We start from the raw sequence: 23,882 nt of genomic DNA, 5'->3' as shown, positions 1-23,882 counted from the left end.
TTTTAATGTGTTTTTTTTATGTCTGTTAACTGTAAATTTAAAAAAAGTTTTATCCCGGTTTAATAATATTAATAATAATAATAATAATAATAATAATAATAATAATAATAATAATAATAATAATAATAATAATAAAATAAACCTAGATATTCAACATTACTTATTGTCATGTAGCATGTAAGTGGTATGAGGTAGAAATGCAGTGAATAAAGAAAGTACAAACTACAACGAGAAATCATATTTTAAACACATGCCCCGCCTCTTCCGGTGATGACGTGTGTACGCGGAAGTGCCGCCAAACCGTTTCAAAACATGTAGGGACTTGATCGTCAGACAGCTGAGGTTGATAAAATAATACCGACTTTAAGGTGAATGAATCACGTATTGAACGTAGCGGTTGTTCTTTGACTTCGCTGGAGACTGCGCACATATTATATTATGGGAAACGTCGTGACGTCACATCTCAGTTAACTTTATAGAAAGCTGAGGTCGTTTTTGTGTCTGTTTTTTCACTTCTTCGGGATGGAGGAGAATGGATCCATCAAAAGTGAGGAGGGCTTCCTCTCCAGGATGGCTCTCAATGACAACAAGGCAGGAATGGAGGGTCTTGACAGGGACAGGATTAACAAGATCATCATGGAGTCATCGAAGGTAAACGATAGTAAACATTCCAGTATGTTTTGCGTGTGAATAGCAGCAGTTCACCACGATCCTACTCATATACACAAGCCTAATGTGTGAAAGTATGAATCGTATTAAAAGCCATGAACCCTAATGAATGAGATGATTTAGTTAACTAATCGATTAATCAATCTTTACACACTTTCACACACCTCAGTATATTAGGGCTGCAGCTAACGATGTATTTTCACAATGAATTAATCTCTCGATTATTTTCTCCAATAGTCAGAATAATGTTGATCAGTGTTTCCCAAACCTGGAAAATGATGATGTTCTCAAATATCTAGAAACCGTGTTTTGTCCACAAACCAAACAATTATTCCGTTTTAATGATTTCTTTGTCATATGGAGCAAAGAAAGCAGAACATGTTCACATTTAAGACGCTGAAAAATCAGAGAATCTTGTTTTAATTGTTCAAAAAGCACTCAAACTGAATAATTATTTTATTTATTTTTAGCAATCGATTATTATAAATCAATAAGCTGAATTATGGATTCAGCCCTAATCATGACACTCATTTCTCAGATGTTGTAGTGTAAACCACCTGCTATGAACTGTGGGTAATTACTTCAGGCAAAGTCTGCAGAAATCCTATCTCTAATAAATAATAATAAAACAGATATGTAAAGTTGTTGTAAAGTGCTCAAATGGCCACGAGGGGGAGCTCACACACTTGACATCACTGACATACTGGACGTCTGTGAGTGTGTGAGTGTGGGACAGTGGGACTGGGCCCACATTTAACTGGAGTGTGCTCTGGACAGTTTGAATTTGTAAATCTTTCCTGTCCTTCTCTACAGGGATCGAGGTTTTATGAGAACGAGCTGAAGAGAGAGCAGCAGGTGAACCAGCGCATCGACAGAATGATGCAGCAAAAGGCCCAGATCACAGAGCAGCAGTTAAAGAAAGCACAAGCTCAGGTAGGGAATGACACAAGTCTGAGCTGTTGGCATTGGCTTCTTTTTCCTCCTTTAAAATAAAATAAAATTTTTGGTCAAACCTCTCTGTGTAGGTGGACAAGATGGCCTCTGCGCTGGAGAGCAGACGCGATCTAACGCGCGCGATCGTACACGTGGACATGGACGCTTTCTACGCTGCTGTGGAGATGAGAGACTGTCCTGAACTGAAAGACAAGCCAATGGCTGTGGGATCCATGAGCATGCTGGTACAATAATATATTACCAGGAAATGACGATGTTCTCAAACGTCTCGTTTTGTCCACACACCGAAATGATTCAGCTTCAGTGATTTCGTTGTTATGTCGAGCAAAGAAACGAAGAAAATATTCACATTTAAAGGTGCCATATGTAAGAATGTGGCCAAAAACGGTTACTGCATTCAAATTCAAAATACCGAGGTCTGTTAGGTTTCGTTTTTCTGACGTAACCGGCAACCCGTGGTTGCTCGGCAGCTGAGACTCTACTGACTGCAATGATTGGTAGACGGCGGTAGGTGGCGCCACATGCCAAAAACGTGATTTCAAAACATAAACATGATTTGCAGTCTGCAAAATATATATTTTAATTCAAATATTTTGTCTGTACTGTTGTTGTTGGTGAGTTCAGTTTGTTATATGAACATTATTCCTGAGTCTCTGTGACATATTAGGAGGATTTTACGGCCAGTTGCTTTAGATTTATTACATAATGCACCTTTAAGAAGCTTAAAGATCAGAACGCTTATTTATAATCATTAATAAAACACTCAAACCAAATAATCGATTGTCACAATAGTCAATCACGACACTAATTTCTCATACTGAACACATTTTGTTGGATGCATTGTGGCGCCAGATATTGTAAATGACCGCAACTCGTTGTAGTTTAAACAAAACAAAGAGCAGAAATGTTTGCATTAGTACCATAAAGTACAATTTTCTGTCAAGAATTTCACAAGAAACACTTAAGTCACACAGCTCAGCAAACTATCAACAATTACCAGTATCTTTGAAATACTTACCACATAGCACGTCATCACCATGAGTCATATTACAACTTATATAATACTGCATATATACCGACAAATACTTATCAATAATGTGAAATCCATATCTGGTGTTCACTTTATTCCGATTTCACCCGCTCTTTTTCAGTCGACGTCCAACTACCACGCCAGGAAGTACGGCGTGCGAGCCGCCATGCCGGGCTTCATCGCCAAAAAACTCTGCCCCAACTTAATCATCGTCCCGACCAACTTTGACAAATACCGAGCCGTGAGCGAGGAGGTGAGACGAGATCACGACGCAGCAAATTCTCCGCAGCGCTTTAGTGGCTCCCAGGTTGAACTAATTACCCACTCGTCAACGCAACTCCTGTTAGATTCGGGAGATCTTCGCCGACTATGACCCTCACTTCCAGCCAATGAGCCTGGATGAAGCTTATCTGGATTTCACAGAGCACCTGGAGCAGAGGCAGAGCTGGCCCGAGTCCTCTCGCACACACCGCTACCGCATCGGCAGCACCATTACTAAAGGCAGGGTTCGAGTACACGAAAAAATGTAGACTCGTGTTATTATAATTACACTAATCGTGTATTATAATGTCTTTCTTTCAAGGTGAAGAGCAGAAGGAGGCAGTGCCGGAGTTGACGGACCTCTCTCCAGTCTTGTTTGACGACAGCCTGAACTCTTCTCCCTGCTTTCCCACGTCTGATGGCGTCAGCGATGATGATGATGGTGGTGTTGGTGCGTTTGAGGTTTTCGGGACATCTGTTGAGGAGGCCGTGAGAGAGATGCGCTTCCGTATCGAGCAGAAGACGACGTTGACCGCTAGTGCAGGTGAGGGGAGTAAAAACACAACACAATGGTGTAAGTGATTAGACACAAAATAGGAGAAAACATGTCTCTACACGGCTTAAAAACTTGCTCGACTAATCGAGTAGAATTCGATTACTAAACAAATCGTCAACCATTTTTGATAATCGATTCATCAGTTTGAGTGTTTTTAAGCTTCTTAAATGTGAATATCTTCTGGTTTATATGTTCCTTATGACAAAGAAATCATTAAAATTTTTATTGTAATAAGTATATATAATAGTGTCATCAACGTATACTGTGACTCTACGAAGCAGTTGGGACAGACTCTGTTTTCTTAGGTCCATAAAACAAAGAAATCATTAAAACTGAATCATTTTGGATTTGGGACAAAAACAAGACATTTGAGGACATCGCTCTTTCCCACATTTTACGGCATTTTACGGACCAAAGGATTAATCGAGGAAAGAATCGACAGATTAATCGATTACGAAAAGAATCGTTAGTTGCAGCCCTAAACATAACAATGAGAAACCATAGTTTCTATCCAATAAGTCCTCTAAGTCTCGGTAGCTCATTCTTCAAACCTAGGGCTGAAACTACACTTGATTAATTGATAATTAATCATTACTGAATTAATTTGAGTGTTTTTTTTAAAGAATCAAAACAAGTTCTCCGATATTAGAGCATCTTAAAAAAAGTGAATATTTTCTGGTTTCTTTGATCCTTATGAAAAAGAAATCATTAAAACTTGATCATTTTTGGTCTGTGGACAAAAAAACATGTTAGTTCCAGTTGCTCAATAATGTTAATAAAGGTCCGTCCAGCTGTTTGGAATTATGATCGATGTGGTGCGTGTGTTTTACCAGCTTGTCATTTGCAAATACACATTTGAATTGAATTATTCAATAACCCCCCCCCCCCACTCACCCACCCTCCAGGAATTGCTCCAAACATGATGCTCGCCAAGGTTTGCAGTGACAAAAACAAGCCCAACGGCCAGTACAGGCTGCCCTCCACCAGAGCCGCAGTCATGGACTTCATCCAGAATCTTCCAGTTCGCAAAGTACTGCACACACACATCGTACACCCTGTGGTGAATTAATGTGGAAATATGTTTTAATCATGGTGTGATGTCGTGTAAAAAAAAAAGGTGTTGTGTGTTTATTCGTCCAGGTTTCCGGTGTTGGGAAGGTGAGCGAGAAGATGCTGAGTGCGCTGGGCATCAGCAGCTGTTCCCACCTCCGACAGCAGATGGCACTGCTGTCGTTGCTGTTCTCGGAGACGTCCTGGCATCATTTCATGCAGGTGTCGCTGGCCCTGAGCTCCACGCACATACAAAGGTAATAAAAAAAAAAACAACAACTTGAGACCAGTGATTAAAATGTGTTTCTATGGAAGAGGATAAGGGCCATACAGGAAAAAAGTATTTGAGTTCTGACTTTTAAACTCAGAATTCTGACTTTTATTCTCAGAATTATGACTTTAAACTCAGAATTCTGACTATTCTAAAGTCAGAATTCTGACTTTCATTCTGAGAATTCTGAGTTTAAAAAAAAACTAGACTTTTAAGTCAGAATTCTGACTTTTATTCTCAGAACTCTGACTTTATTCTAAGAATTCTGATTTTAAACACAGGATTCTGACTTTAATTCTCAGAACTCTGACTCTATTCTAAGAATTCTGAGTTTAAAATCAGAATTCTGACTTTATTTTTAGAATTCTGACTTTTATTCTCAGAACTCTGACTATATTTTAAGAATTCTGACTTTTATTCTCAGAATTCTGACTTTAAACTCAGCATTCTGAGAATAAAGTCAGAATTCTGACTTTTATCCTCAGAAATCGGACTTTAAGTCTCAGAATTCTGACTCAAATACTTTTTCCTGTGTGACCCTATTCCTCTTCCGTACATTTCCAAGAAGACTGGATAATAGAAGTCGATCATCTAAAAGTAGATCATCTTTGCTCTCACACAGGCACGAAAAAAGAAAAGGCATGAGCACAGAAAGGTTTGTTCTAAAAAAAGCAAAAAAAAAAAAAGCACATAAATATAATATTCTTTTCCTAACCCTTTTGTCCTCTTAACTTTTTCCTTTTTTTTTTTTGCCGTTTTATCCTTACAGAACATTTAAAGAACTAAATAAAGCAGAGGAGCAGTTTTTCTTATGCAGGCAGCTTTGTGAAGATTTAGCAGAAGACATGAAAAAAGAAGATCTGAAGGTAATGAATGTCAGAGAGGACTGTGTGTGTGTGTGTGTGTGTGTGTGTTCTTGTACTTGCGGCATACTGAGGACCAGTGAGGGTTTTTAACCAACAAAGTGAGGTCATTTTTACAAAGTGAGGACATTTTGGCCGGTCCTCACTTTGTTTTCATTGAAATCACTTCCTTAGGTTGCTATGACATGCTATACTCAATTTGTCAAAAAAAAATCAAATTTTGGACGACATAGTATGACTTTTTTGTCATATTTTGGACCAAAATTTCTTTTTCAATTTTTTTTTCAAATTTTGGACGACATAGTTTAGTATGACGTTTTTGTCAAATTTTGGACCAAAAATTTTGGGTCAGTTTTTTTTTTCAAACTTTGGACCAAATTTTTTTCTTCAAATTTTGGACCAAAACATTTTTTACAAACTTTTTTTCGACTTTTGAATGACATAGTATAGTATGATGTTTTTGTCAAATGTTGGACCAAAAATTTATTGTCAAAGATTTTGTCAAATTTTGGACCAAAAAAAAACCATGAAGTGTCATTCATGAAGTTGATATTTGTAATTGTGTTGATTTATAAAGTGGAAATGCTGGTCCTCAGTATGTGGCAAGTACAAGAATGTGTGTGTGTGTGTGTGTTCTGGAAAAGCAGAATACAGCGAGGAACGCACACAGCATTTGATCCGAGTCAGTGACCCGCTTACATCAGCCTCGCATGTGGTTTTACTTTATAGCTGCAGCAGACAGACTGCGCTCAGCTGGATGTTCAGCTGGCTGCTCAGCCTTAAAGACCTAAAAGGCTGTCTCAAAAAATAACAAAAGGCAAACAAGCAGCGCAGTGCAGTGCAGCGGATGTTTGAACCCCAAACGAACAACACACACAAAAAAAAGAGATCTCATTCTAGACTGCCCCCCTCCGTTTTTTCAGGCCAAGTACAACTCGTACTATTTACTTCAACCTGTTCATTCCTTTTCAAATGGTTACACAAAGGACGAAACGCGGCCATCATCAACCCCTGCCTGGGTCCCGATGTGGCTTTGATAGCGCGAGGAAATGGAGGACCATTAAGGAAACAGCGGGGACGACTGTCCCCCTTTGGAAATGTCTCTCTATGGGAGATGACGATGACGTGAATATGAAATCGCTTTGTGGCTTCCTGACAAATCAATCTGTGATACGACAGGTTTTTTGCAGATTTCAGAATCTCTTTAAAAAAAAAAAAATGGAACCAATCACAAAGCCCTGGCACACTAGAGGGCGGGCTTAACGTCCAACATTAAATCCAACACGGCCACCGACAGAGCAGCTGTCTTTCAAATCGTCTGTTGCTTCCAGTCTAAGTGACTCGCTCCACAGTGCTCCACCCCGGGGGCTAAAGTCTTGAGATGCCGTTACTAGAATGGCAACAAGCACATTTGTTGTTTTTTGGTTGTAGCTCTATCTAGTTACATACAGGAGTATTTAAAAAAAAATCTATTTCCAATGGTTACATCTCTTGAAATGGCTTGTTCTGCATGTGTATTTGTTACCTTTCTAAGCATAAACACTGAATAAAAGCTGGTCCTGATGAGGCAGAATCTTAATTTCCAAGGAGCTGGTTAAATTTAGGGATTATAGATTGTGGTGAGGTTAAGGTTAGGTATTAACTAATGCTTTTTTAGGCCGTTTCTGAAGCAGAAAAGCCTGCGTTTTTGAGTGTTCGCTGCCCAAAATTTCAAATATTTGGCAACAGACGTTTAATTTGGCAACTAGAACTTTAAAAGTGCCATAGTTGATAAAATTAATAAATAAAGAACAAAGAAAACAAAAAAACCAAGGCAATCAGAGATGGCAGACTTCACCCCATTCATGCAACAAGCCTCTGGCGGCCTCTGGTGGTCATACTGGCAAGTGCAAGTGCGGAAACGGAAACAAACGGACACACAGAGCCACCAAAATATATCAATACTTATAATTGTTTGTTTTCTTCATGGCCACACGGTTGGCGTAGTGGTTTGCGCTCTTGCCTTTGCAGCAAGAAGACCGGGGTTTGAGTCCCCGGTTGGAACAACGGCCTTTCTGCGCTGTGTTTGCGCGATCTCCCCGTGTGTGCGTGGGTTTAATTTCTACGGGTTCTCCGGCTTCCAAAGACACGCAGATTTGGGGATTAGGTAAATAGGTCCGGTGGAGGATAAAGCGGTAGATAATAGATGGATGTTTTTTCCAACTCTGTTTTATTTCGTTTTAGGGTAAAACGGTGACACTGAAGCTAAAGAATGTGAACTTTGAGGTGAAAACCCGGGCTCAGACGCTGCCGTGCGCCGTTGCTACAGTGGAGGAGATCTTCGCTGTTGCTAAGGACCTGCTGAAAACAGAAATAGACAACGAGAGCCCCCAGCCGCTCCGACTGAGGCTCATGGGTAATTAGATCTAACTCTTTAACTGTCATTATCAATTCATATAACTAGCTATGACAATAAATCTCAGTGTTCTGTGGCGCAAACTAATGTGGAAATAATAACACATTTGACATTCACGTAGAACGTTTCTCTGGGTGATTTTATTTTTTTTTGTTGTTTTCCCCGCTCGCAGGTGTTCGCATTTCTGCTTTTGTCAGTTCAGATGATAAAACCCCGCTGCAGAAGAGCATCATTGGGTTTCTTCAACCGGGCAAGACGGAGCCCGATGGCGCTGTCCAAACAACGCAACAGAAAGCTGCGACAGTGCAACTCTCTTATTTCACTCTTCCACCAACGCAGAAGTGCAAGAAACTGGAAGCCGTTCCCTGGCGGGGAAAGCAAAGGACGACAGAGGAAGGTCAGACTGGTGAAGAACCTCAACTGTCTTTCTTCCAGCGGGCCCATGCCAAGAGATTACAAGTCCAGGCAAGCACACGAGAGGAAGGTCAAGCTGAGAATTTACTCTCTGTAGAGTCTCCAACAAAATCGACCAAGAGTTCTGGCTCAGTTCTGCCAGAAAACGGCGTCGTTTCCCACGTAGAGGCTACCGCGTCCACGTCAGGCTGTAACGGCGGCGGCGCGGCAGACGAGAGCTTCACGTGTCCCGTGTGTTTCAGGCAGGTGGAGACGACCGACTTGAGCGTCTTCAACAAACACATAGACCGCTGTCTCAGCCAGTGCTCGGGAAAGACCCGCGCAGAGTCGGACTCGGACTCGGAGAACGAGCGCAAAGAACGCGAGTCTGGCGGTAAAAAGCGGAAGCAGAGGCGTGACGGCGAAGATGCGGCAAAGCCGGAGGTGAACACGCGGGGAAAGGACACCGTCACTCAAACCGTGACCTCCCAGCGGCCTCGGACATGTCGCGTCGATAAAGGCCCCGCCCTCGTCTGCCCGGTGTGTCAGCTGACCCAGGACACGGACGACCTCGCCGTCTTCAATCGCCACGTCGACCTCTGCTTGAACCAGGAGGTCATCCATGAGCTGGGAGGTCAAAGGGCAACGCCTGCAAACGCACCTACAGCTGCTAATAGCAAGGCCCCGGGTGAGTGTGTGTGTGTGCGTGCGTGTGTGTGTGTGGAAACTACAATGGAACATGTTGTTCTAAATGATGTTGAATCATTAATCCGGTCTGTTACAGTATGTACTTAGTGGTTTGGTGGAATGTTTCTGCCTTGAGATGAGTCCTGTTAGTCATGTCTGTTTGCTGGTGAGGGGTGTGTGTGTGTGTGTGTGTGTGTGTGTGTGTGTGTGTGTGTGTGTGTGTGTGTGTGTGTGTGTGTGTGTGTGTGTGTGTGTGTGCATGTGTGTGTGACCTTTAAACTTCACTGACATGGCGTGAGGCGTTTGTATTGATTCCTTCACAGGCAAAAGCTCTTGGAAATTTCAAAAAAAAAAAAATCCATTTGCGATTTCCTCTTAAACGGGATGCTGTTAATACGAGTTATGGGTAATATATGTTATTTTATTGTAATACTTTGCATTTCTCTACCTTTTGCCGTTCCCGGTCGTAGATCGAGGCCATCTCCTGACGAGGCTAGCAAATAAAGGCAAAAGCAAAAGGTGAGAGAGCCTTCATGACGCGCCTTCACTCTCCAGAAAACTAAAGGTTCCAACAGTATTCCGATATAAACATTCAACAAATATGTGTGCGTTTATGTATAAATGTATGTTTTTGCCTATATGTTTAGTCTTTTGTCCCTTTTTTTTATGTTTGATGACATTTTAATATCTCTTTTTCCTTCTGGATTTTACGTGCAGTAGTATACATTCATATATTTATAGTCCTTAAAGTGACATTTTTAAATTAGAAAAATGCCATACGTCACCTCCTAGTTATACAAAGGTTAAGTCAATATATATATATATTTTTTTTGCAGACAGAGCACGCCTTCCTCACCTCCTTCAAAGAGGGCCAAAGCCTTATTAGGTCGCGTCAACACCATCGACAAGTTCCTCAGGTGATGGTCACGCACATAACCTCGGCTGGAGAGGAGACCATCAGACCTGGGACAGCAGAAAGAAGAAGAAAATACAGCTCTATGTCGTTTTTATCTTCAGAAATCTGTCTTGTTTTGTTTTCTTTCTAGTCTTTTCTTGACATTCTGGTAAGATTTACTGAGATTTTTTTTTTTAATGACCTTGTCGTGCACTTGTACCCTGTTATTCTCTACAAGCTAAATCAATATATCTATTTTAAAGACTGCTTATATATGCAACCATTAGGATCCTTTATTTATCTTTAAGTTATTTGATTCCTATTGTATTTATTACACTGCACAGTGACGTTATAGAACAGAATGACGCTGGATAATGACGATGTGAGAGGAAATCCGATCATGTAGCAATAAATTCAACATTTTAAAATTGTGATGTGACTTTTAATCAAACGGGAGTTCAGAGCGGGACTGACTGTTGCGGGAAGTGGAAGCTGCCTGCGGGTTGTGTAAATGTGCAAAAGTGATGGTGTGTATTTAGTCAGATGTTTCCCCCCCCGGAAAAACAAGTTAAACCAACTATTCTCAGCACCTCGTGGTCATACTTTTAGAAACATCCCACTGCGATCGCAGAAATGACAAGAATCACAAACACACGTCCCATCTTTTGATTACTTAAGTCGAAGTGAGTCATGGCGAGTTTAATGCCGCTGTTACTATCAGCAGTATCAGCTTCTTAAGGGCGTGAGCGAGGTAAAGTAAACATGGATCAGCCCTTGAACTGCTGCTGCTACTGCAGACTGGTTGGGCTTTTGCTTCCACTGCTGCGTTGTTGACAGGTTTGGGACACGAAAGAGATTAAACAGAAGAAAAAAGTAATCTTTTTATGACTTTTCCTTAGGCGAGCTTAGTGTTTTCTGCATCATACAGCAAACTCTGCTTTGTTTACACAGAGGTACTTAAGGTACAAAAAAACAAAACAACAATGGAGAGGCAAGTGTTGGCTTTGAGGGCAGTTATAAAAAAGCACAGTCCCAAGAAGGAGACTCTGGATCCGAAGAAGTGGATGAGAGAGGAGACGCTGCGCGGCTTCGGCGACTTCATACTCAACAGTCACTCCGACAAAGAGCCGGACAGCGGCTTTGACGACAAAGAGATGTGTGAGTACAGCGAGCGAGGGAAGTGAAGGTGTGAAAACGGACGGCCGTGTTGTTGTGGTCGTTATCCTGTTTTTTTTGTGTGTTTTGTGCTCAGTGCTCTGGGCCGAGAAGGAGTTCATAGAAGCGGCAAAGAGGAACGACGTGGAGACCATGAGGAGTGTCGGGAGAGGCATAAATGCCAACGCAAAGAATGTGGTAGGTCCAAAAGAATAAGAAAATGACAATGTTATATATATATATATATATATATATATATATATATATGTATATATACACAGCAGCATCTAATCTTTGGTGTTTGCTGCAGAACAACAGGACTGCCCTTCACTATGCAGCAGCCGGCAAGAACATTGAAGCCGCGCAGCTTCTTCTGCAGCGCAGGGTCAGAGTGGACCAGAAGGACAAGGTGAGGAGGGGTCACAAGCCAGAGGAAACAACTTATTTTTTTATATATTTGCACTTCTTTAAAACAATATATTCATCGGAATCCACCTTTTTTTTTTTTTTTTTTTACACACATTTATCAAGTTAAACATGCTTTTTTACGGCACCGACAGCACAGTTCGCACTAACTGTGTAAGCGAGCCACAGTGTAAACGCTGGAGTAAAGTCACATGTGCGAGCAGAATGAATAATGCATAGTCTTGATGTTGATTTTTAACAACAGGAAATTGTTTCTTTGACCTGGTTATTTTATAGAGCTGCAAAAATTTTGCAAAAAAAAAAAACACGTTTCGCAAAAGAGGAAAAAGTGCAACACAAAATCCTTAATAACCTCTTCATGGTGTTTTGTAAGTAATCACACGTGTGTTGTCTGACAGTACGGCGTGGCACCCATTCATTTGGCCGCCTGGTTCGGCAGTTTGGAGATCTTGAAAATGTTAGTGCAGGCTGGGGCCGAACAGAAGGTCGAGAATGAGGTAAAGACGGCATTTATAGCCTGTGTTTTGTTTTTCTTTTGAATAGAATATTCTCTTCTTGTCACAAACTATACACTACGCACTAAATATCCCCCTTTTGTTTTGTGGTTCGGGTACAGTTAAAGCTGTAGTCTGTAACTTTTAAATATAAAGCAATTTATCATTTAGAGAGAAAACTAGGTCATGGTACACCTGATATAAAAATGTGTTTTCTGGGATCGGATTGCGATAGGATAGCGCCTGATCACTTAAAAGTACAATATGTAGTATTTATGGGTTTATATTACCTAAAATCCACTTTTTTATACATATTATGTGCTCCTGCATTGTCTAGTCGCTGTATAATAGTTTTTGTTTCATTTTTGTAGTGTTTCAAAAAGAAATGTAAAATAACACGGTCGCGGGCCGCGGTTGCATAGCCACCGTTAGCAGCAAATCGCCATGTTTCTGCCGGAGCCTGTAAGTACAAACGCGAGAGAACGAATCAAGCGTCGCTTTACTCGTAGCAGGAAGTCCCGCCTCCTCTCTCTCCGCTTCGTCTGCTACGGCCGCGGTAGCTCCGCCCTCTCCCTCGCCTCACGAACCTCATCTGCTGACACGGAGAAAGACGACGAGGACGACATTTGACCAGCTGCGGATACCGTAGCGCTCAGGGAAGGGAGGGGGTGAGCAGAGGAGCAGGTCTTTGTTGTAAATTTCAGCCTCTCCTCTAGATGGCACTATCAACTACTTATTTCCCCTTTAAGTAAGTACAGGTGTAAATACACCCGAGGACAGATCATTATCCGATCTGGTAAACTACTTCAGGAGGTTGGGTTTTTTTTCCGCTTGTTAAAGACGACTTTTTCCCCTGCTTCGGAAAAGCCAAAAAATATCTTTAAAAAACATTACAACACTTGTAATAAAAAAAAATCTTTCAAAAACTAATTTAAAATTAAGCATTTTATTGTTATTTATTTGGCAAACTAAATTCACCAAATTTGAGCCGGCTCACTGGGCTTCTTCTCTGAATGAATCGAGCACAACATTCAATCACTAAAACTTCTTTCTGTTCAGGAATACAAGTAAATAACTATGATTTGACATCGTAATCAAGAAATAATAATGTGTCTTACTATTTTTCCTGTATTTTTTGGTAAAAACTTTGTTGTTGTTGTCGGATCCTGATGTGGACGCCGGAGACGCATGTAGATACCAGGTGTAAACGCATGGGGTGAAACGCAATCCAATCACTATCTGATCACAGGAAACACATTTAAATGCCAGGTGTAAAGGAGGCCTCAGGGACGCACTGTTTTGGTCATTATTCAGGAATCCACAGGGGGGGCGATAGAGATTCCACACTGTGTGAGTGTTTCGCTTTAAACACGTGTGTCGTTTTTTGTTCCTCAGGAGGGATTCAACATCATGCACTGTGCTGCCATCAACAACCACACTCCGATCGTGGAGTACATTGTGAACGACCTGCAGATGAAAGAACTAGACAAAGAGGACCAGGTATCAACATGAGATTTAAATAAATACATGATGTATTACTACTACTTCCAAAGTAAATGCGATCAATACATTATATTTCAGTCTGGGAACCGACCCTTCGCGTTGGCCGCAGAGCACGGCTGTGTCGACATGTTGGAGACGCTCAGGGACACGTACCAGATGTCCACCATGTCGCCCAACAAGGTGTGTTTACGACGTAATTCGCGTTATCGATTCTTCCGTCTAGTTGAGATTCTATATAAGCAGACATTTCTGCAGTAAATGGAACGACGCTCAAAGTCAAACGTTCTTTGTTCCTGTCAGACGGGCGACACGCCCCTGCACTTAGCCGCCAGGAACGGACACCTGGACACCGTCAACCTGCTGCTGCTGAGCTTCGATATCCGAGATGAAGTCAATCTGGTACGGAAAAAATCGGTGTAAACGTCCTCTCCGTCCTATCACGCTTTGGTTTGTTGTGGTTATTGTCCAGCATCACTGTGTGTGTGTGTGTGTGTGTGTGTGTGTGTGTGTGTCAGGAGGGAGAGACAGCTCTGTACCAGGCCGCAGACAACGACCATGAGGAATGTGTGGTGGCTCTGCTGGAGGCCAACTGTGACCCCAACATCCTCACATCGGTACAATCACTGGTGACACGCTGCCGTTCCCGGCATCAGAATATGGATTCAATTCAAATGATTTACCTTCTCTTTGGTAGACGAAAAGCAGCGCACTCCATACGGTTTCAGAGAGAGGAGACACGTCTCTGGTCCAGATCCTCTTAGACTACGCCACTCACGCCGACTTCCAGAATCAGGTACGTGAACGCGAGCTGGGGGGGCGGCGGTGGAACATCTTCCACTCATGTTTCCTGTAGGGCTGCAAAAGGGCACAGTACATTTCAAGAAACTGGAATCGGGAATTTTGGAAATATGGAAAAGTTTGCTTGAGCATTTATGGGAATTAACAGGAAATGTTGTATAATTTAAAAAGGTGCCATATGTAAGAATGTGGCCAAAAAAACGGTTACTACATTCAGGACTTTTAGGTTTCATTTTTTGACGTTAATGGCAACCCGTGGTTGCCTGGCAGCTGAGACTCTACTGACTGCAATGATTGGTAGACGGCGGTAGGTGGCGCCACATGGCAAAACATGATTTCAAAACATAAACATGATTTGCAGTCTGCAAAAGATTTTTTTTAATGCAAATATTTTGTCTGTACTGTTGTTGTTGGTGAGTTCAGTTTGTTATATGAACATTATTCCTGAGTCTCTGTGACATATTAGGAGGATTTTATGGCCAGTTGCTTTAGATTTATTACATAATGCACCTTTAAAGAAACTGTTTCATCTTTCTATATTGTACTTTCACATAATCTAGAATGCGTGTTCATTGTTTATTACCTTTATCTTTACTGTCTTTGCTGCTGTGACAATGTCAATTTTCCCCACCGCAGGACTAATAAAGGACTATTTTATCTTATCCTACACAAATATAAACATGTTTTTTCTATCATAAGATGACATACATGGAAAATTTAGCAGACTGTAAATCATGTTTGTTTCGAAATCATTTTTGGCATGTGGCGCCACCTACCGCCTTCTCCCAATCATTGCAGTCAGTAGAGTCTCAGCTGCCGAGCAACCACGGGTTGCCAGTTACTTCAGAAAACGAAACCTAAAAGATCTTGGTGTTTTGAATTTGAATGTAGTAACCGTTTTTGGCCACATTCTTACATATGGCACCTTTAATTATCCTCAACTGAAAATATCCATGTTATTTGACTCGTAATGACATCATAAGTATCTGTAATAATAACCTCACCTTTCGCCTCATGTCAACTGGGATTAGCACCAGCAGCCCCGCCCGCAACCCTCCTGTGGAGGATAAAGCGTTAGAAGAATTCATTTATGAATAAACAGTTCATCCTCTGGTCTGACGTCGTTTTTTCCCCTCTCTCAGCACCTGGAGACTCCTCTTCACCTGGCAGTGAACCACAGTCACATCCCCGTCATCCACACTCTGCTGCGCGGCGGCTGCAACGTTAATCTCACCAATAAGGTTTGATCGCACAGTAAAAAAAAAAACATACAAAAACACGTCTGACTGTCATAGAACGAATGTGCCTTTAAATGTGCCGTGAACTCTCAGAGGTCGCAGACTGTGATGCATATCGCTGCAGAGTTGGCCAGAATAGATGTCGTGGACATGCTTCTTAAACATGGACTGGATGTAACAATCCAGGACAAGGTAAGAGCTCTGATTTTGTATTAAAACATGTTGTTGGAAGTAATTAAAGTGTGTGTGTTTACGTTTACCTTTCCGTTGTGCGCGGAGCAGCAGGGGAAAACAGCTCTGGGTGTCGCGGCCAGAGCCGACGAGGTGATTATTGTGGACATGATCATCAAAGCAGAGAGATACTACACATGGAGGGAGGTCAGTTTTCAAGCATCCATCCATCTTCCACTGCTTTATCTTCCACACGAGGGCCATACGGTTAATTCAGAGTGACCAATTTGCCTCATCCGCAAATCTGGCAACCGGGGAGGCGTCGTAAATTGGTGATTAAGCTTCTTCACATGCGATTTACTTGGAATAATTGCAACTGAAATTGGCTGAATTCCCTCTAATTATAGGCCGCAACAGTTATTCATTGCCTACTAAATTAAATGTTTGAAAAGATTTTCATAATTGATTGTTTTTAATGATTAAAACAAGCTTTTTCAGCTTCTTAAATTTGAATATTTTCTGGTTCCTTTGCTCAAAATAACAAAGAAATCATTCAAACTGCATATTCTTGGTCTGTGGACAACAGACCGTCAACTTTTTCATGATCGATTAATCGCTGCGAAGCTTTTTTTTCATGATTAAAACCAGATTTCTGATTGTTTTAGCTTCTTAAATGTGAATGTTTTCTTTGTTTCTTTGCTCCACATAACAAAGAAATCATTAAAACATCATCATTTCCAGGTTTCAATGTGTTTTTATGGACGAAACGATTAATAGGAAATAATCGTTAGTTGTAAAAAAAAAAAGAAAAAAATGTCTCGCAGACATTAACATGACAGCCAATTTAGCATCACTTTCATTAAAGCCGGGGCCAAAATCCACACTTGAAACGATGGCATTCATAACGTTAATCACACACTCTCCAATAATCTCTCCTGTCCCCGTGCCCTCGTGTTCTCCGAGGGCTGGGGGTGGCCTTTATCAATCCGCTGACGTGATTCAATTACCCTTTCAGATCAATCCCGAGCTTAATGAGAGTGTCCACAGCGAGTGTCCGCTGACGTTCAAGCCCGACCACCGCAACGAGACCAAGCAGCTCCGCTCCATGGCCTGGCACCTGGCCTACAAGCTCCTGAAGCCGGGGGGCTGGAAGAAGCTGGCAGAGCACTGGAACTTCACCGAGGAGCAGGCGTCTGCCATCGAGCAGCAGTGGACAGGTGACCCCGATGCAGGTTTCTTCTAGTTCAAAATGACCAGGGTTCCCTACACTAAATCAAAGGACTTTCCAGGATCAATTCCCTCAAATTCCAAGGACCGAATGTGCTTGTTCGCTCTGCATCTGGACAAGTGATTGTCCTTGGGTTCTTGGTCAAAGTCACGTCTTTGTAATCGTCTTTGGTGAGACAATCTTTGAATGTTCATTTCCAGGCATCACGTCGTCATTTTTCGCTCTCTTGCTTAGCTTTACTCGCTCATTTTTCTGCATGGAATCTCACGCCAACGCATGCATAGGCCTAGTCTACGTACATCAAGTGATGCAGGGCATGCAGGGAAACAGTAGGCGGCGTTGTAACAAACAAGGGAGACATTTAACTCAATATTAAAAACAAATCCAAGCACTTTCAATGACTCACGTCTATTTAGGGCAATTTTCAAGGATTTCGAGAACCCTCAAGTTCAAGGACCTAATTCGCTTGCATGCTCTGCATCTGGACAAGCGATTGTCCTTGGGTTCTTGGTCAGACTCAGTCTTTGTCATTTGTCTTTGGTGTGACGAAGATCTTGGAATTTTCTTTTTCCAGGCATCACGTCATCATGTTTCGCTCTCTTGCTGAGCTTTACTCGCTCATTGTTCCGCATGGAATCTCACACCAACGAATTTCAAGGACCCGCAAAGCTAATGTTTCAACAATCTTCAACGTTACTTCTTACTCGGTGACTGAACAGAGGGATTGTGTTTGTCCACAGGTCAGCAGAGCTACCAGGAGCACAGCAACAGGATGCTGCTGATCTGGCTTCACGGGGAGGAGTTGGCTCAGCGGAGCCCGGCAAAAGAACTCTACAACAGCCTCGTCTTCACGGGGAACAAGAAAGCTGCGGGTAACATTAAGTTTACTATTTTTAACAAGGTATTTTAAGATGTTTAGATGTGCCAACGGTGGTGTATATACAGTACCTCCAGGATGAGACAAATGTTGATTTCTCTTGCAGATAAGATCCGGTTGGAGTCGGAGAACATGAGCCACAGGAACTGCACCATTTCATGAGGAAGCCACTTTTTTTTTTACAGTATTCACAACTACTGATCTAGAAAAGTTAGCAGTAAAATAATTTATTTTTAAAAAATAAAATTGTGCATCAAATAGTCGACATATGGCTTACGTTGAGTGAAACGGCCTGTTTTGGACGGTTTCAGTAGAAAACATGAGTTGCACAAACGTTTAAAATATGTGGTTTTACACATGACGGCCCTAAGTAAAACTCTTTGTAGAAATACATGTTTTTTTGCAATTTGCAAATAAAAAACTTTTACACGTGCAGATCTAACCTTTTGTGTGTCTACTTTTCTGAGGAAAACATGTTTTCGTTCACTTAAAATAGCCTGAAATCAGGGCAACTACGTCTACCGTTGTTATGTAGGATGTGTCCAATCCTAGGTCTAATAAACTACATGAGCACCATTTCCTGAGAGACGAGCGAGTGTGAAGTCACTCAATGACTTTGATGGAGTGTACTTGACACGTGCTGGTGGCGGCCGCTCGGGAGGAGCCTCTGCCTCTGGCCGAGCTGTGGACCTGTTGAGAGGAGCGGGGAAACTTGGCAGCCGTGGCCTGACCGATGGTGAGCTGAGAGAATGAAAAGACGTTTATTACACTCATTAGAAATCATCTTCAACAGCAGCGACACACACACACACACACACACACACACACGGACGTCTGTACCTGTGTAACCGGGTGATGGCGCTCTATGACCACAGAGCTCATGGGCGGAGCCACGCCCATCGCCTGGATGCTGCTGCGGGGAGCTTTAGCCGTGTCAGGTCGCACAGTGACGCGGGCCGTTACCGTCTTTGAGGGTTTTTGTTGACTCGCTGTTATGACGCGACCACTGACCTATAATAAGTAACACTTGTGTGAACAAACATAACCATGTATTATTTATAGTTTATTTCTATGGGAAATAAATCACCATTCTGTTTCTAGCAGATGCTAATTTGCAACATTTGTCCCTAGAAGACCTTTTATGACAATAATTGACAAAGATACACATTAGAAATAGAATTCTGTTGCACATGATGATATAATAACAACAGTAGTAGTTATTTATAGCTGTTGTGAAGGTGGACAGCGCCCCCTATAGGCGATCTACATGTACAACACTAACCTGTTTGCCCCCTGGTGGTAGTGAGCCGTGCATCACTGAGGCAGAGGGGAGAACGTCTGCTCTGGACATCGGGACACCAAAGCCCAGCTGAGGAGAAGAGGATTTAGTGAGACTGATTGATAAAAAGTGGACTAAGAAAATCAATATACAACACAAGCATTTCCCTTATTTTGGTGTCCGTGAACATAGCTATGACATAACAGGACTATGGTGTGTGTGTGTGTTTTAACTCTCACCATATGCTCAGCTTCACCGTGGGGGGGAATGTGGTCAAAGTGGACCGGACTGAACCGCGTGGAGGAGAAGGGACGCGGTTGAGGTTGACCCATCGAAGCAGAGCCAGGATCGTCGTGAGGAGACGGAGGATCTAAAAACACACATAAAGCATAATAAACTGTGAGATCTTTGGCTCTGAGCGCTCCTTGGAGTCACATGAGGTTAGGAGGAGGTGCTCAACTAATGATTATTTTCATTATCGATTGATTTGTCGATTATTTTCTCAATTAACAAAGTACTTGCTTGGTCCATAAAATGTCAGAAAATGTTGAACAATGATGATGTTTTCCGCCACAGACCATACTAAAATGTATATTTGTTGTATGGAGCAAAGAAACCAGACAATATTCCCATTTAATAAGCTAAAAAACAGACAAACTCAAACCAATGAATCTATTATCAGATTAGATGATGATGAATTTGAATTGATTAATTGAGTTTGTTTTTGAATGTGACAATGCCACAACAATAAAGGCATTTAATGAAATCAAACCATTACATTTTCCGAATTTTAATGCAAAAACCCCGCCCCAAAATTAAAAACATGTACATTTCCATTAGTCTCTATCATATCCCCTTTGCATGCTTTTACAACTGAAGCAGATAGGAAAACATTCAAGCCCATTCCTTCGAGGCATGACTTGTGAAATTTGATCCATGCCTTCATTACAGCACATTCGGATGCTGCAATGTTTTGTTTTTATTATTATTTTGCAGTTAGTCAGGCTTCCCTTTTTAAATCTCTGAAATACACTTACACCTTTCTTCGGTGCGAGATGTTTTGGTGGTTTTTATTGGCGTCTTATTGCTTTTTATACATTGTACAGCGTTTTTTTTGTCTTTTATGTGCTTAACATTGTTGTATGTTTTATTATCTTTCATGGTTTTTTTTTTTATTGTTAGTGTTCGGCAACTTTGGCCAACCGTGCTTTCTTAAAATGGACTGTATTGTTTTGTTAGCTTCACAGTCTTTCTTTGTGTGTTCTTGTGGAGCCTGTGAGGATGCACTTTGACTGTATGAGCCGTTTCCAAAGACCAATATTCTTTAAAGTGTGTGGTCGTACCGTGGTGATCGTGATTTGGAGGATGCTCCGTCTGCGCCTCTGTACTCTGGAACATGCTGAGCGCCTCCATGTTGAGCGCACACACTCCCCTCATGAAGGCTTTCTTCATGGACTCCTCGTAGCGCTCTCGCTCTAACCGAAGCCTCTGAATCTCTGCCTGGGCTTTCTCTATGGCCTCGCAGTGCTGCAGAGGAGAAAGAGAGAGAGAGTCATTTATCAGTTAATACGGACGACGACGACAACAACAACACCTGGTGTTTATCATGTTAATGGTTTCAGGCCGACAGTGTAACACCATTACCAACAAAGTCATTCCCGAATAAACGTTACTCGTTGATTTTCTATTTGCTTCATGGCGATTTCACTGCCACTGTGCAGATTATCTCTGCCAAGAGGGGTTTTGTTTTGTGTTTTTGGCCACAGAAACTCTGAGAAGCAAAACTCCAAAAACAAATCATGGAAACTTCCAATTAACTCTACATGTTTTCATTTTTTTCCACCTGCACTGTTTTTAAATATAGTTATTCATATTTGATTGTGTTGGCATCAACTTCTGGCACTTTGCTTTGCTTCCGCTGCTCTTAAATAATTAGTTATCAGTCCTTTTAGACCTTTAAAACTGTTTTTAACAACACATTTGTGCTATTTCAAGCTGTTTCAATCATCATTCTCCAACCGTGTAACAAATACAAATGCTGTTGCTGATTTTTATGTTCACTTTTACAGTCCGTTATTTTTTCTGACCAGAATCTGACTGACACTCTGCTTATCCCTATTTTAAAAAACCCATCCATTGGGTTTAATCAAGAATAAACTCACACAACACAAACTAGAAAAGCACCCCGGAGAGCGCAGACCTCCGCCAAGGCAGCTCAGTGCCTACAAAATACACCCTGCCGGCGCGCCTGGGTCAGACAGCGAGTGTTGCAACCAGTGATAGCGTCTACGGATCATGCCCAAAATTAAAACGTCCCATTGTGGGAATTTCCTGAAAATGTCTTCCAGATCAGTCCGCGACTTTTCGAGTTATGGTGCCAACAGACAAACAAACTCCGGCGAAAACATATACCTCCTTGGCGGAGGTCAACTATAAATTTCCTTAAATTCAGGTTCATTATACACTTATTTACCTCTGCCAGCTTGGCCTCATAATCTGTGGACAGGTGAGCGCAGACCTCTTCGGCTCTCGCGCGACACGCCTCCTCCACTTTGACCTTCCAGTGCCTCTGGACCAGAGAGTGCCAGCCGGACCACACCTTCTTCTTCAGCTGCAGATTGTAGTGCTGCTGCGCGAGTCGAGCAGCGTGAGCCTTGCGAGGGTAGAGGAGGGAAGGGAAGGGAACCACGAGACCATGAAAGTATTTACGAGGAAATAATTACTGCCATAATTCACTCTTGTGCAGGTGCAGAGCAGGTTTCCTCGCCTTATCGTCAAAAATGAGTCCTCTGCTTAATTTTCTATTTTAAAAAAGGAATTGCATCAGCACTAAAACATCTATGTCTTTGTTGTCAAGAAGCAACAGTTGCAATTAGTTAAGAAATTAAGAGGAAATCACGCCACAAAGGTCAAAAGGTCAGGAAACAAGGAGCTTAAATAAGGTAAGGGAAAGAATTAGAGCTGATCTTGATTAATCGAGTTCTTATTTGGTTCATAAAATGCCAGAAAATGTTGATCATTGTTTCCTAAACCTGGAAAAGATGAGGGGTTTTGTGCACAAACCAAATATATTCGGTTTGAATGAGTCTCTGATTTCTTTACATAACACCTCAAAGCCGTGTGTGTGAGTGTGTGTATGCACCTCTTCTTTGGCCTCGCTGTGCTGAAGTCTCCAGTGGTTGAAGGCCCTCATCTTTTCAAGCCTTTCCTTTTGTCTGTTCAACACCTGACTCAGGTTCATGATCACCTGAGGGAGGACACACACGTGGACACAATAAGGACACATAACAGCAGACATGGTGTCTCTAATCAGAATCCCCAATCTGATTAGACATCCTCTGCACTTACCGGTCTCTACCACCAGGGCAAATCAGAGTGAGGAAGAAATATTTGATACAAATTGTTCACCAGTGTTTTGTTAATCACAACTTCTCAAGGCCAATTCCTATGATCCCCTGCTGGTTCCTGATGTCAAACTAGCTCTTTAAGTATTGTTTTGATTGCGAAACCGCTGGTGGCAGAAACAACATACTGTGCATTTAGACAGAATTATATTAGACACTTAAAAGGTGCGGGGGCTGAGGCCAGCGAGTTCTACACTGAAACTTCAGTTTGGTAATTAATCCAACCGACCACGTTTCGCAGTGGAGAAAGCAAACAGAACAGATGCGCGTGCAGTCACCTCGTCTTTTCTCTGGTTCGAAGTCTCGTAGGTGTGCAGCATCCCCTTCATGCCGTCGAGCTCCGCCTTCAGACCAGCTGCCCGGGCTGCACAGCGCTCCTTCTCTTTCCTCATCTCCAGCTTGTGCCGCTCCGTGAAGGCCAGCTTCCACTTCCGTAGCTCGCTCAGCACGTTTGACTAAATTAGGGTTCATGTGTTCATTACAGTATTACAGTTTGTCACAATCTATATGAACCTGGAAGATTTCATTTAAGGCTTCAACGTGCCTCTGCAACACCTGCAGAAGTAAAGCATAAACCTGGCTTCAGAAATAAATGGTTTCTAGTCTTGATTCACTCAGCTCCTCGAGAGCTCCCTTTTCAATCGCACATCTTTTATGTCAGCACAGTTGTCAGGAGCAACCCAGGGTTAAGTGAGTCATCCACGGACACAGTGGCATTATGCTAGAGGAGCCTGGAATGGAACCCTCAAGCTTCAATTTGACCCACTGTTGCCCCGAATTACAGGGTCAAACATCACCAACACCCACAAGTACAGACATGGCTACCTTATTTTGATGTTAAAATTCATGTAAATAAATAAAATATGTTTATAATTGTTGAATATTTTCCAGTCTCTCAAACTGTGGTAGGTGAGCTTCGAGAGCTCAAACAGCATTTTTTTTTAGCAGACAAGTAAAAAGGCCAGTAAAGTGACAAGGAAGCAGATCAAACACCTTCAGATTGTTGCTCCATGTGTCCAGGATGTCCTCCATCTTCGTCATGTTCTCCTCCGAGACAAACATCTCCATCACAGAGGACGTGAGCGGGTCAGGGCTGTTTGGCCTTGACCTCAGAGTCTGAGTGTGCAAACCACCTGAGGGAGTGTCCGTGAGCACAGACAGTCTGCCGTGTGACCCGCCTGCCACCTCGTCCACTGGAAAGCAAACGTAAAGCATCTTGTTTGTCGTGGTATATGAGAGAAAAAATGTACATAGATATAATATAATTTGTCGTTCATAATTCATC

General features: G+C 42.1%; 2 protein-coding genes across 2 annotated transcripts; both read left to right on the top strand.

The window, feature by feature from the left end:
- Nucleotides 1-587: 587 nt before the first annotated feature.
- On the top strand, nucleotides 588-10,050 carry polk (polymerase (DNA directed) kappa; the record flags this gene model as incomplete). Its single annotated transcript, XM_083905328.1, has 14 exons — nucleotides 588-651; nucleotides 1,483-1,602; nucleotides 1,695-1,847; nucleotides 2,775-2,906; nucleotides 3,001-3,165; nucleotides 3,248-3,458; nucleotides 4,376-4,500; nucleotides 4,611-4,777; nucleotides 5,414-5,446; nucleotides 5,561-5,657; nucleotides 7,878-8,049; nucleotides 8,222-9,130; nucleotides 9,600-9,648; nucleotides 9,966-10,050. The coding sequence occupies exons 1-14, from the start codon at nucleotides 598-600 to the stop codon at nucleotides 10,048-10,050; spliced, it is 2,472 nt and encodes an 823-aa protein (XP_083761454.1). The 5' UTR covers nucleotides 588-597.
- A 957-nt stretch (nucleotides 10,051-11,007) lies between these two features.
- Nucleotides 11,008-21,977, top strand: ankdd1b (ankyrin repeat and death domain containing 1B; the record flags this gene model as incomplete). The annotated part of the gene is made up of 17 exons (XM_083905118.1): nucleotides 11,008-11,182; nucleotides 11,277-11,377; nucleotides 11,490-11,588; nucleotides 12,004-12,102; nucleotides 13,495-13,599; nucleotides 13,681-13,782; nucleotides 13,903-14,001; nucleotides 14,118-14,216; nucleotides 14,297-14,395; nucleotides 15,543-15,641; nucleotides 15,732-15,830; nucleotides 15,921-16,016; nucleotides 16,825-17,026; nucleotides 17,778-17,909; nucleotides 18,790-18,888; nucleotides 21,751-21,855; nucleotides 21,940-21,977. 17 exons carry the CDS (start codon nucleotides 11,008-11,010, stop codon nucleotides 21,975-21,977), a joined length of 1,848 nt encoding a protein of 615 aa, XP_083761244.1.
- Nucleotides 21,978-23,882: the final 1,905 nt, after the last annotated feature.

The sequence above is a fragment of the Microchirus variegatus genome, assembly GCF_963457635.1.
Source record: "Microchirus variegatus genome assembly, chromosome: 18".
NCBI lineage: Eukaryota > Metazoa > Chordata > Actinopteri > Pleuronectiformes > Soleidae > Microchirus > Microchirus variegatus.
The sequence above is the reverse complement of the archived record's forward strand: the minus strand, read 5'-3'. Positions and strand labels throughout refer to the sequence as shown.